General features: G+C 35.2%; 1 protein-coding gene across 1 annotated transcript in view; it reads left to right on the top strand.

The window, feature by feature from the left end:
- The window catches only part of KIAA2026 (KIAA2026 ortholog), a 90379-nt gene that overhangs the window by 35201 nt on the left and 40227 nt on the right, over positions 1–14951 (top strand). The window contains 1 exon segment of the mRNA XM_025051405.1: positions 13008–14425. Within this exon segment, the coding sequence (XP_024907173.1) occupies positions 13008–14425 (1418 nt within the window).

Consider the following 14951-nt stretch of genomic DNA (forward strand, 5'->3'; position numbering starts at 1 on the left):
ACAGTAGGGTATTTAGATTCCCTACTATTATAGTGTTTTGGTCAGCTTCTCTCTTCTGTTTGTAGTTACTTTATATATTTCAGTGCTCCACAATTGGGAGCATATATATTGATAAGTGTTCTGTCTTCTTGATGTATGATTTCCTTTATCATTATGAAGTGTCCATCATTGTCTCTTGTTACTTTTTTTTTATCTTGAAGTCTATTTTGGTAAATAGAAGTATGGCTCTACCCGCTTTTCTCTAAATGCCATTTGTTTGGAATATCGTTTTCCACCCTTTCACTTTTAGTCTATATTTGACCTTACGCCTGAGATGTGTCTTTTTGAAGAAAACGTATGGTTTCGTTTGTTCGTTTTTAATTTTTTTAATTAACTTTTTTATTATGGTAATATTGGTTAATGAAATTCGCTAAGTATCAGGTGTACAAGTTAGCAGTAAGCATATGCATATATTGCATTGTGTGTTCCCCTCCCATAGTTAAGATTTCTTTCTGTCACCACATATTTGACTCCTTTTACCCCATATACCTTTCCCTTCCCCTCTACCCCCTGATAAACACTAGTGTGTTGTCCATGTCCATGAGTCTCTGTTTGTTTGCCCTGTTTGTTGCTTTTAGGTTTATATCCCACATATAAGTAATATCATGTGGTTTTCATCTTTCTCTGTCTGGCTTATTTCGCTTAGCATGATTATTTCAGGATTTATCCACATTGTCGCAAATGGCAGTATTTCATCTCTTATGGCTGAATAATATTCCATTGTATACATGTACCACAGCTTCTTTATCCAATCGTCTGTTGTAGGACACCTCGGTTGCTTCCATGTCCTGCCCACTGAATAATGCTGCTATGAACTTCGGTGTGCAAATATCTTTTTAGATATGGGTTTTCAAGTCTTTGGTGTAAATACCCAGTAGAGGGATTGCTGGATCATATGGTAGATCAATTCTTAGTTTTTTTGAAGAACCTCCATACTGTTTTCCATAGTGGCTGTACCAATTTACAGTCCCACCAGCAAGGTGTAAGGGTTCCTTTTTCTCCGCATCCTCTCCAACACTTATTACTTGTCCTGTTGATAACAGCTATTCTAACAGGTGATAGACGGTATCTCATTGTGGTTTTGATTTGCATTTCTCTAACAGCTAGCGATGTTGAGCATCTTCTCATATGTTTGTTGGCCATTTGTATGTTTTCTTGGGAGAAGTGTCTGGTCAAATCCTCTTCTCATTTTTTTATTGGATTATTTGTGTTTTTGTTGTTATTGATTGTATGAGTTCTTTGTATATTTTGGATATTAGGCCCTTATCAGAGGCGTTGCTTGCAAATATATTTTCCCATTCTAATGATTGTCTCTTTACCTTGATGACTGTTTGTTTTGTTGTGCAGAAGCTTTTTAGTTGGATGTAGTCCCATTCATTTATTTTTACTTTTACTTTCCTTGCCTTTGAGGTAAAATTCATAAAATCATCTTTAAGTCCAGGGTCTTGAATTTAGTTCTCATCTTTTCTTCTATGCATATTATTGTCTCAGATCTTATGTTCAGGTCTTTAATCTATTTTGAGTTAATTTTGGTGTGTGGTGATAGACAACAGTCTAGTTTCATTCTTTTGCAGGTAGCTTTCCAGTTTTCCCAGCACCATTTATTAAAGAGGCTTTCCTTTCTCCACTGTATGTTTTTGGCTCTCTTGTCGAAAATTATTTGCCCATATAAATGTGGGTTTACTTGTGGACTCTCAGTTCTGTTCTACTGGTCCGTGTGTCTGTTTTTTCTGCCAATACCATGCTGTTTTGATTACTGTTGCTCTGTAGTATAATTTGAAGTCGGACAGAATGATGCCTCCAGCCTCATTCTTTTTTCTCACGATGTCTTTGGCTATTCAGGGTCTTTTGTGCTTCCTTAAAAATCTGATGATTTTTTGTTCTATTTCTTTAAAAAATGCCGATGGGATTTTGATGGGATTGCGTTAAATAGGTATTTTATTCTTTTTGTTGCAATTGCAAAAGGAATTATTTTTTCCACTTGTTTATCTGACAGTTATTTATCAGAATGCTATGGATTTTTGAACATTGATTTTTATATCCAGAAACTTTATTTGCTGGATAATAGTGTTCTTATTGAGTCTTTAGGGTTTCTAGTAGTGTTCTTATGGAGTCTTTAGGGTTTTCTATTAGAGAATCATGTCATCCGCAAATAGTGACAATTTGACTTCTTCGTTACCTATTTGGATGCCTTTTATATCTTTCTCTTGCCCGATTGCACTCGCTAGGAACTCCAGTGTTATATTGAATAACAGTGACGATAGTGGACAGCCTTGTCTTGTTCCTGACCTTAGAGGGAAGGTTTTTGGTTTTTCACCATTAAATATAATGTTGGCTGAGGGTTTATCATAGATGACCTTTATTATGTTAAGGTACTTTCCTTCTATACCAATTTTGTGAAGTGTTTTGATCTTGTTGAAGACTTTTTCTGCATCTATTGATATGATTGTATAATTCTTATTTTTTGATTTGTGTGGTATATCACATTAATCAATCTGCGTATGTTGAACTGCGTATGTTGAACTATTGTAGTGTATAATATTTTTAATATGTTGCTGTAGTCAGTTCGCTAGTATTTTATTTAGGATTTTTGCATCTGTGTTCTTGATAGAGATTGGTTAGTAGTTTTTGTGTGTTATCTTTACTAGGTTTTGGTATAAGGGTAATATTGGCCTCATAAAATAAGTTGGGAAATATTGCCTCCTCTTCAATTTTTTGGAAGAGTTTGAGGAGAATAGGTGTTAAATCTTCTTTGAATGTTTGGTAAAATTCACTGGTGAAGCCATCTGGTTCTGGACTTTTACTTTTTGGGAGACTTTTTGGGAGGCTTTTCAATTTCCATACTGTTAATCATTCAATTTAGATTTTCCAGTTCTTGATTCAGTCTAAGAAGGTTGTGTTTTTCTAAGTACTGGTCCATTTCTTCTTAGTTATTAAATTTGGTGTTACATACTTTTTCATAGTATTCTTTCATGATCCTTTGTATTTCTGCGATGCCAGTCGTAATTTCCCCTCTTTCATCTCTGATTTTGTTTATTTGTGTCCTTTCTCTTTTTTCTTTAGTGAGTCTAGCCAGGGGTTTGTCAATTTTATTAACCTTCTCAAAGAACCAGCTCTGTGTTGCATTTATTTTTCCTATTGTTCTTTTGTTTTCAATTTCATTTCTTCCTGCTCTAATTTTGATTATTTCTTTCCTTCTACTGACTTTAGGTTTCATTTGTTGTTCCTTTTCGAGTTTTTTAAAATGAAGCATTAGGTTGTTTATTTGGGCCCATTCTTGTTTTTGGAGATTGACCTGTAATAATATGAACTTTCCTCTTGTGACCACTTTTGCCGTTTCCAAAAGTTTTTATATGTTGTACTACCATTATCATTAATTTCTGTGTATCTCTTGATCTCTCTTTTTATTTTTTCTCTGACCCAGTTATTCTTCAGTAGCATGTTTAATCTCCATGTATTTGTGTTTCTTCTTGATGTCTTTCTGCAGTTGATCTCCAGCTTCAAAGCATTATGATCAGAGAATATAGTTGGTATGATTTCAACCCTCTTATAATTGCTGAGGCTATCTCTGTGTCCCAGTATGTGGTTGGTCCTTGAGGATGTTCCATGTGCACTAGAGAAGAATGTATAAGCAGCTATTTTGAGATGAAAAGCTCTGTAAATGTCAATTATGTCCAGTTAGTCTAATGTGTCATTTAGGGATGTTATTTCCTTATTGATTTTCCGTTCAGATGATCTGTCCATATCTGGCAGTGGGGTATTTAGGTCTTCTACTACAATAGTGTTTTGGTGTGTTTCTCCCTTTAGTTCTGTTAGTAATTGCTTTACATATTTTGGGGCTCCATGATTGGGAGCATATATATTAATAAGTGTTATGTCTTCTTGGTGCGTGATTCCCTTTTTCACTATGAAGTGTCCCTCAGTATCTTTCTTTACCTTTTTTATTTCGAAGTCAATGTCGTCTGATATTAGTATCGCTACTCCTGCTTTTCTCTGAATGCCATTTGCTTGAAATGTTATTTTCTACCCTTTCACTTTGAGTCTATATTTTTCTTTGGAACTAAGATGTATCTTCTGGAGACAGCATCTGGTTCAGTTTTGTTTTTTGATCCAATCTGCAACTCTGTGCCTTTTTATTGGTGAGTTCAATCCATTACATTTAGGGTGATTATTGAAATATGAGGCTTCCTATAGCCATCTTATCTTTTGCTTTCTGGTAGCTTGGTGTTTCCATTGCTTCCTTGTCTTTGCTTGTCTGTTTTGGGGTTTGTTTGTTTGTTTGTTTGTTTTTTATTGGGTTTTATGGGGTTTCCATCTGGTCCTTCTTGTTTTACATTATATATTTCAGTTCTGAATCTTTGACATGTGGTTACCATTATGAATATGTAGAGGCTAGAGTGTGTGTGTGTGTGTGTTCCATTTTCTTCTGTGTGTGCCTTATCTCCATTCCCCTTTGCAAATTTGGATCTATGAATCCTCCCCTTTTCTGTTATTGTTGTCTCAATTTGTCCTTAGTGTACTGAACGATCTTACTATCTTGCAATAGAAAATCTCTTTTTTAAGCTTATAATGCCCTTTTCTTAATAAGAGTTGCACTCCTCTGCTTCTGTCTGCCGGCTAATTGCCTTACTCATAGTTATGTTTTTTGTTTTTTTTTTGTTTTTTTTTTGTTTTTTGTCATTTTGCTTTTGGTGAGCTGACCCCTTTCAGTATTTCCTGTAATGCAGCCTCATAGTGGAGAAATTCCCTCATTTTTTTTTATGTCTGGAAAGGTCTTTATTTCTCTTTCGTATCTAAAGGAGACCTTTGCTGGCTACATTATTCTTGGCTGTTAGTTCCTTCCATTTAGTAGTTTGAATATTTGAGTCCAATCCTTTCTGGCTTGTAATGTTTGTGTTGAGAAGTCCGACAATAATCTAATGGATTTTCCTTTATTTCCTTCTTTTCCCTGGTTGCCTTGAGAATTCTTTGTCATTTATTTTTGATAATTTTAATACAATGTGTCTTGGAAAAGGCCTTTTTGGGCTGTGATAATTGGATTTTCTGTTGACTTCTTGAATTCCAAGCTCCAGTTCATTCCTTAGATTTGGGAAATTCTTGTCAACTATTTGTCTGAAAATGTTTTCTAATCCTTGCTCCTTTTTCTCCCCTTTGAGAATGCCCGTTGTTCTTATGTTTCCTTTCCTGATGATATCAGCTAGTTCTTGTATTTTTCTTTCATTAATTTTCATTCTGTGGTTTCTCTCTTCTTCCTTCTTTATTTCTAGATTTCTGTCTTCATTATCAGTGATCTTTTCCTCCATTTGGTCGACTGTTTTCCAAGCTTGCGATTTTGTTTTTCTTCTCTTTCAGTGTGATCTTAATCTCTAGAAAGTTCTATTTGGTTCTTTCTGGGAATTTCTGTCTCCTTGCTAAAAAACTGATTCTGCTGATCTTGTTGTTTTTTCAGTTCCTGGAATTGTTGATAATGAGTACCATCCTGAATTCTGTGTCACTTAAGTCGCATATTTCCATGTCTTTAAGCTTTTATTTTCTGGAGGTTTTTCTCTTTCTTTCTGAGCTGCTTTGTCACTTTTGTTATTCATGGTGTTTAATGGACTATTTCTCCGCCTGGGCATTAATGGAAGTGTATTATGCATTTCTTTTCCCAGAAAGAAGATTTATTATATAAAGGTCTCTCTTTAGCCTGTTGCAAAAAAGGTGTTTTTCTTTCGTTTTCCAGTAGATGGCGTCTAAGCCTTTTGGATTCTTGCTTTATATAAAGTCTTAATAATGCCTTTTTTTCCTGTAAATATTCAGTCTCGCTACCCTAGGTCTCAGTCCCTTTCAGTGGTGGCAACAGTTTTGGTAGCGTTTGTTCAGATTTCCCTGGGGCTCTGTGGTGTTTGGTCTTGGAGGATATGGGAAGAGGGGCCCTCTGGTTTGGAGGATGGGGGCCGCAGCTCAACCTTGCATTTTGCAATCGACTGTTGTTTCTCTGTCGTCCCCACTTCTGTTTTCTGCTGTGATCCCTGGGCACTGCCACTGCATGGAGCTCACAGCTTTCTCAGGCAGGACTGTTGAGGGAACCCTCTGCACCTTCTCCCCTCCCCCTCCTCCTACAGGGAGCTCTGGCTGCAAGAGGCAGCTTCTTTGTCACCCAGTCTACCGCCCAACTCCCAGGGTTCTGACATGTGGTAGCTCTTATATGCAGATTCCACACTCAGACAGCAGGTTGGGTGTTTTTTGTTGAGTTTTAGATGTGCAGCTTATTGTTGTTTCAAGGAGAGAGATCTAAGAACATCTCCCATTCCACCATGTTTCTGTCGTTACTTGGCCATATTTTGGTTTTTTTTTTGATTCATTCTGCTGTTCTGTCACTTTTAAGTGGTGAGTTGATCCATTTACATTTAGGGTGATTATTGAAGTATCAGGTTTTCCAATAGCCATTTTATCTTTTGTTTTCAGGTAGCTCAGTGTCTCCATTGTGTCTTTGTCCTTGTGTTTCTGTCTGTTATTTTGATTTGGTCATGTTGTGTGGTTTTTCCCTCTGTTCTGTCTTGTTTTATGTTCTGCGGCTCAGTTCTGGAATTTCTGTGTGTGGTTACCATTAGTTTATGTAAAGGAAAGTTATATATACAGTAGTCCTTTTTTTTCTGTGTGCATGTTATCTCCATTTCCCTTTGCAGATTCAGATCTTTATTCCTTCCTCATTTCTGTTTTTGTTGTGTCAGATTTTCCCTATTTATGCTGTACATTCATTTCTAGGTTGCAATAGCTGTTGTCTTCTCTTTTTAAAGTGCTTTTTTTTTTTTAACCTTTAACCATTATGTAATATTTAAGCTTACATTACCCTTTTCTTACTAAGAGTTCAACTTTCCTGTTTCCTTCTGCCTGTTAGTCATATAACTTATAGTTACATATTTTTTTGTCTTTTTGTTTCAAATAGAATGACCCCCTTCAGTATTTCCCGTAATGTCGGCCTTTTGGTAGAAAATCCCCTCAGCTTTTGTATGTCTGGAAAGGTCTTTATTTCTTCTTCACATCTAAAGGAGAACTTTGCTGGATGTATTATTCTTGGCTGGTATTTTCTCTCTTTCAATTGTTTGAATATTTGGTTCCACTCCCTCCTAGCTTGTAAAATTCGTGCTGAAAAGTTCAGTGATAATCTAATGGATGTTATTTTATAAGTTATTGTCTTCTTTTCCCTGGCTACCTTGAGAATTCTTTCTTTGTCATTAATTTTTGACAATTTTATTTATAATATATCTTGGAGAAGGCCTGTTTGAGTTGAGATAATTAGGTGTTCTGTTTGCTTCTTGGATTCAGGGATCCAGTTCTTTCCATAGGTTTGGGAAATTCTTGTCATTATTTGTTTGAATCAGCTCTCTGTTCCTTTCATCCTCTTTCCTCCTTCCGATATACCCATTATTCTTATATTGCTTTTTCTAATGGTGTCAGTTCTTGTAGAGCAGGGGACCCCATCCCCTGGGCTGCAGACTGATACTGGTCCGCACAGCAAGAGGTGAGTGGCGGGTAAGTGAAGTGTCATCTGTATTTACAGCTGCTCCCTAGTGCTAGCATTACTGCCTCAGCTCCACCTCAGATCATCAGGCATTAGATTCTCATAGGAGCACTAGTCCCTGGTGCCAAAAAGATTGGGGACTGCTGTTGTAGAGTTCTTTCAATTTTTTTAGTCTCAAGTCTTTCTCTTCTATCTGCTCATTTCCAGGTTCTTGTCTTCAGGATCACTAATTCTTTCCTTCATCTGATCAACTCTGTTTCCTAGGCTTGCTAATTCCTTCTTCATCTCCAGCAGTTTTATTTTGTTCTTTTTAGAGTTTCAGTCTTCCTGTTGTTCACTGATTTTGTTTCTAAGTTCTTTGAATTTTTTCGCATCTCAGTGAGTTTTTTCAGGAGTGCAATCTTGAATTCTCTGACATTTAAATCACATATTTCTATATTTTTAAGCTTATTTTCTAGAAATTTTTCATTTTCTTAGCTGCTTTGTCACCTTGGTTTTTCATGGTGGCTGATGGACTATTTCTCTACCTGGGCATTAATGGGAATTTATTCTGCTTTTTTTTTTAGAAGAAAATTTATTATATAGAAACATCTCTTTTGCAAGTTGATAAGAAGAGGTTTTCCTTCTGATTTCCAGTAGGTGGGGCCCAAGCTTCCTGGACTGCCCAGTCCTCCTGGATCTCTGCTTTGAGGTTTAAAACACACTTTATTCTCCAGGGAGGTGTGTGTCTCCCCTGTGACCAGGTCACCTCATTTTCAGGGTAGAATGTCAAAGATGATGGGATCTGAGCCTCTGAAAAGGCCTTGAAGCCCCAGTACTATGCCAACAGTCAGATACAATGCTCCGCTGCTTCCTTCCGAATCAGCCTGACTGGGTGGGGGTGGAGAACATTGGAAGAGGCTAGAGGTGTGTGTTTCTGTTTTCTGGTATTGCTGGCCCTCAAGCTTCAGCTGCCTTCTATATCTCTGCCCTGTCCCTGGGATGGGCTGCAGTGTGTGTTTATGTTCTGGTTGCTACAGATTCCTCTCGGGCTTGGTGCTAACTCTGGGAGCGTATGGTGGAGAATGAGTAGGATGCACTCTGGGATGGTAGGGGAAGATGGCCAGGCTCTGTGACTCAACTTTCTGTTTGGCTGTGGCAGTTGCTAAGACACAGCTGTCACCTTTCCTCATTCAATCTCTGTCTTAACTCTGCCCTCATCACTGGGCTCCACTGTATGAAAATGCTGATCATTCAGGCAGGACTGTTCAGGGCTTCAAGGAGCCAAAAAGCTGCCACATATTTCCCCCTCTGCCATGTTCTGCAGAGAGTTTCAGGATGTGTTCTTCAGCACCTGTCTTTGATCCTCTCTCTGCTTCCACCTTCCTGTCTCATAGGATTGGCCCACCTTCAGATGCTTTGATGTGCAGATCTCTCAGATGTGCTTGTCTGCAGGTTGGGTGTCATTTGTTGAATTGTAGGTCTTCAGCTTGTAATTTCAAGGGGAGAGATCGGGGAGATTCTCCATGCTGCCATGCTTCTGATTTCATCTGCATGTATGTTTTTTTGATTGATATTGCCAAAGTTCTATCAGTTTTATTTATGTTCTTAACCAACTTTTGAATTTATTTTTCTATTGTATATTTGTTTTCTATTCTTTCAATTTCTGCTCTTTATTTTCTTCTTTCAGCTTTGGGGGTTTGATCTGCTGTTTTCTAGTTTTGTTTTTTGTTTTTTCTTTTAATAAGCGCTTATATATTTGATTTTCAACTTTTCTAAATATATATTCTTAATCTATAAATTTCCCTCAAAATACTGCTTTGGCTGTATCCCACCACTAATTTATTATTATATTATTTTTCCTTTTATGTTTCCATCTCTACTAATTTGAATGCTATAAAATCTTATTTTGGTAGCTACCCTAGAAATGTTCACATTCATAGTTTTTAACTCATCAAAGCCTAAAATTAATCATGATTAATATAAAGACCTTGGAACACTTTCAACTTTAAGCATTTTTCACCCAGTTTATTTGCTATTGTAATGTATTTTAATTATAGCTTGTTTTCTTTTTAAACTCCACAAAACATTTTTATTGTTATGTCATGCCATGTATATATAGATTAACCTATTGCTACTTTTTCCTATCTCTGATCTTCAGTCAAGGATCACTGTCCTTCCATCTGAAGTACATTCTTTAAAATTTCCTTCCGGTTGGGTTCTGTTTATCACAAATACTGAGTTTTTGTTTGTCTGAAAATATCTTTATTTTTGTCATTTTGAAAGATATTTTTGCTCTTAGTGGAAATTTACATTGATAGTTATTTTTCAATTCATTAAAGATATTCCATTGTCTTCTGGCTTTCATTATTGCTGTTGAGGCGTTAACTGTAATTTTTTTTTCTTTTAATTTATATATTTTTTATATCTAGAAGTTCTCTTTATTTTTCAGAACTGCTCTGTCATTTTTTATAATCTTCACTTTACTAATGTTTTCAGTTTCTTTTCACTGCGTATTATATTTTGCATGTTCTGTAATTTCTATATCCATAGTTTTTTGAAGGGTCACATTTTTTTCTTGCCTCTTATAGTACCTTATTTCTCTTTATATTTTGTGATCTTTGACTATGAACTCATTTCTCGTCACCATATCAGTGAGATTTTCTGAAGATCTAGGTATAAGGTTTATTCCTTTAGAGATTTGATTTGTTTTTCTATTCAAATACCTGACAACAGTTTTGACATGAGACCACATTAAATGCATTTTTTAGTGTGATGTTTTTCTGAGCACCTGGAAATGTGAGTATGGGCAGTAGTAAATCCACATCAGAGTCAGCTTATAATTATAAAATCTTAGGAGAGATTTTATTTTATTTTTTTTCCATTTTTTTTTTTATTTTTTTTCCACCACTCCTATTATAAAGACAATTTTCCTTGCAGTTTCCTATTTGGAAACAGGGGAGGGACTGTTGTTTCTAGTAAACCCTTCTACTGAGTATGTGGGCTTTTAGCATCTCAGTTTTGTATTGGAGAAACCAGATTCTGCCAGCTCACCACCACCCTCATTCAGAATATTAAAAGTTTTCAAAACTGTAAGCACATTTATTAAAAAAAAATGAATGTTAAGAATATTTAACATTATTTGGATGTTCAAATGGGATTAATATATATAAATGCCAATCACAAATGACAGTTTATTAACTTTTTTTAGTGAACTGGGACTACTTGATCAAATAATCTGTTGTATCTGTAATAGCAAGGTGGTTATAGTTTGACCTCTCAGCCAAAAATGTTAAAGTAAGCTTATTCTGTAAAAGTAGTATTTTACTATTGTTAAAGTAGTATTTTACTATTTTATACAAATTACTGTATGTTTGTTTTAACAAATTACAATACGATAGCACAGAAAAATAGCCAATGTCCGACATTATACATCAGTTTTTATTTAGAGCCCAAGAGTCAGTCACATTTCATCGTTTTTATACATCTATCTAGAGGAAGCATTCTAACTCTTGAAAAGTCAAGAATAAGATAAATTTTTATATTTTCCCTCCTTTGTTGTTATTCTAATTTCTCTGTGAAAACTTTACATGCTTTGATTTCTTTTTATACAGCTTATTTGAAGTAAAATTCATACATCATACTATTTACTTATTTAAAGTGTAAAATTCATTTGTTCTTAGTATATTCATAGAGTTGTGCAGTCATCACCGCAGTCAATTTTAGAACATTCCATCACCACAAAATAAGTATTATTAACTGTAACACCCCATTTTTCCCAACTTCCCCAATCCTAGGAAATCACTAATCTACTTTCTGTCTCTATAGATTTCTGGATATTTCATATAGATGGAATTATACAATATGTCATCTTTTGTGGATAGCTTCTTTCACTTAGTATCATGTTTTCAAGGTTAATTCGTATTGAAGCATTTATCAGCACTTTATTTTATTGCTTAATAATATTCCTTTATGTGGATATGCTGTATTTTATTTATTCATTCAGGAGCTGATAGACATTCGGGGTGCTTCCATTCTTTGACTATTATGAATAATGCTGCTATGAACAAACATTCATGTACAGGTTTTCGTGTGGACATAAATTTTTATTTTGGGGGTGTATATACCTACGAGTGGAATTGTTGGATCACATGGTAACGTTTTTTTAACCTTCTGAGGAACTGCTAGACTGCTTTCCAAAGCAGCTGTACCCTTTATATTGTATGAAGTTTCCAATTTCTCCACCTTTTTAACAAATCTTGTTACCATCTGTGATATTATAGTCATCTTAGTGGTATGAATTAGTATCTTATTGTGGTTTTGATTTACACTTTTCTAATGGATAACCATGTTGAGAATCTCTTCATGTGCTTATTGTTCATTTTGTATATCTTTGAAGAAATGTCTTTGCCTATTTTTTGAGTTTTTTGTCCTTTTATTATTGAGTTATGTGTTCCTTATATTTTCTAGATACAATACTTATTAGATATATGATTTGCAGAAATTTTCTCCCATGGGTTGTCTTTTCACTGAACAAAAGCTTTTAATTTTGATGATTTCTACTTTTTCTTTTTTTGCCTTTGCTTTTGGTGTCATATCTAAGAACACATTGCCTAATATAAGATCACAAAGATTAATGTTTATCTTTTCATTTAATTTTTAAATTTTTTAACTAAGAAGATTTTGTAGCAGTGTCAGTAAAGAAATTGCTAAGGGGATAAAACACCCATAATCTCATCATCCTAGGAGTAATTTATTTTTGAAATACTATTATATCCTTGTTCAGTGTATGCATATTTCATTATTGCTATTATTTGTTAAGTACTGTGTTCTGATATTTTTGTATTTATATATAATACTTGTAATTTTAATTTGTGTTCTGATATTTTTGTGTTTATACATGATATTCACAATTTATTTTTTAAGGCTACAAAATATAGCCAGTTTATTTTCCAGTCGTATAATACAACTTCTTTATAGTTTTGTTTTTGTTACATGACAAAACTTCAGTTCATATTGACAAACACCTAACTTTTTGCTTCTATCGAATTATTTTCTTAGTTTTACTTTCTAGGAATGGAATTATGGGATGAAGGAATGTAAACATCTTTATAGTTCTTTTATGATGTCACATTACTTCTAGAAAGCACCAAACTGTTTTTGTGTATTAAACATGCTTTAAAATATTTTTCATTTATTTTGAAGTTAATGCACATTATAAGTTGAAGAATTTTACTTTAAGTGGCAGTATTGTCATTTATTGATTATCCTCTATCAGTAAAACTCATGGTCAAGTTAAATGTGTATTTCTTTAGCTGAAAAAAAAATACTGATACATATAATAGGACACTTTGTATTGATAATGAAAACTGGAACAGCCATGTGCCTTGTTGACTGAAGATAAATGTGAACTACTTAAAATTTAGTATTTTATGGTATTCTCTACTTTAAGCAATAATAGTATATTTTGTTAAATTTTCTTTAGGCTTCGGGAACAGGAAAGAAAAGAAGCAGAAGAAGCTAATCAAAAGGAAATAGAAGAATGGGAGAGAAAACTTCTAGCTCAAGCAGCTCCAACTTGTATGGAGACCATGTGGGAAATTCCAGCTATCGGGCATTTCCTTTGTTTAGCCCAGCAAATTCTAAATTTGCCAGAAATAGTCTTTTACGAATTGGAACGTTGTCTTCTGATGCCTCAGTGTAATGCTTTTCTATCTAAAATAATGACTTCTCTATTAAGTCCTCCTCATCGCAGACCTACCTTACATCGAAGACCTACTTTGCCTTATAGGACATGGGAAGCAGCACTGAGACAGAAAGTGCAGCAGTGGTACACTGCTGTAGGGCAGACTGAAAATCCCGATAACTGTGCTGAAAAACTTGGGTTGTGTCCTCAGTTTTTTAAAGTTCTTGGAGAAGTTAATCCATTGGAAGACAAACCTTTTCACGAACTACCTTTCCACCAAAAAGTGTGGTTACTTAAGGGTCTTTGTGACTTTGTGTATGAAACACAAAAAGAAGTTCAAGATGCTGTACTTGGGCAGCCTATTCATGAATGCAGGGAAGTTATCCTTGGTTACGATTATTTGGAGAATGCTTATGTACATTTTCCACAGTTCTGTGGTGCAGATGTACGGATTTATAAGCAGAGACCTTTTCAGGCCCCAGAATTTCCAGTTCCACCCATTAAAATACAAAGAGTACCTCGGATTAAACTGGAGAAATTGAAGTCCGACTATATTAGTACAAGTAATGGAGAACATAGGTGTAATAGAGAAGGCCTGCCCTCTGCCTTCAAGAAAGAGCAAGAAATTAATTTTGATCTAACTTGCTGCCCTGCTAAAATGAACTTGGATAATCATGACATCTCTGTTGAAATGGAAGTGAAATCCAACTGTGAAATTAGAATTCGCAGGCCCTGCGAAATTAAAAAAACGGATTGTTGTAAAGAAAATTTAGAGAAACCAGAAAGTCCAGGGGAAGTTACTGGCTTTGGAGAACCTCTCAGTCCAGGGGAAATAAGGTTTATAGAAAATCAGGAAAGATATGGTGAAGCTTCCAGAGTAAAGTCTGAACCCAATCCATTAAAAGAAAATGCTCTGAAATCTTGCCAGATACATGTAAATGGAAGTCACAGTGATCATCCAGAAATTAACTGCCACAAAGTCGTAAGGGATATTCTACTAGAGCAGTCACTGCAGAGCCACAAGAAACTCAAACTAACTAAAATGAGGGCAAAGAAGAAGAAAAAGAAAAAAAAGAAATTAAAAGATGTTTTGATTGACAACTTTCAAAGAAAGCGCGAAGGTCTTCATTCTCTTGCATTCAAGTCTTACAAACCTGAGATCCAGAATAAGATATTGATCATCAAAAAGAAAGCAAAACACAAGAAGCACAAATCTGGTAAGCCAGCACAAATGGGTGAGAATTGCATTTAAGCATACTTCAAGTTCTTTGAATTAGGTGTCATGGAAGGCTCTGATTAACAGAATGAAATGCATATGTATACGCACTTGTGTGTGTCTGTGTGTGTCTGTCTCTGCTTAACAGAATGACATGCACCTCTATGCATGTATGTGTGTGTGTGGGGAGGGAGGGATGTTTAAGGGTCAAGTTTTATACCATTCCCATGATTAAAACCCAGAGCAGAACAGGTTTTATTACTAACAAAAAAATTCTGGTGCAGTACATTTGAATTTCTTAGTTTAAAGTCTTTGGACATCGTATTTTTAAATTTCTTTGGACCAATTTCTCCATAAGTGATGCTTTCTTTCCATCACTTATGAGAAGTAGTTTTTTGCCCTGGGTAAGGGCATTACAGTGCAATGGAAAAAACATTGATATCAGGAGATAGCAGTCCCAGGACTAAAGTTCATAGCAACTAGTTTCGTAAACCAAAGCAAGTCAGATTATCTTTCTGGGTCTTAGT

The sequence above is a fragment of the Pteropus alecto genome, unplaced genomic scaffold (genome assembly GCF_000325575.1).
Source record: "Pteropus alecto unplaced genomic scaffold, ASM32557v1 scaffold95, whole genome shotgun sequence".
Taxonomy (NCBI): domain Eukaryota; kingdom Metazoa; phylum Chordata; class Mammalia; order Chiroptera; family Pteropodidae; genus Pteropus; species Pteropus alecto.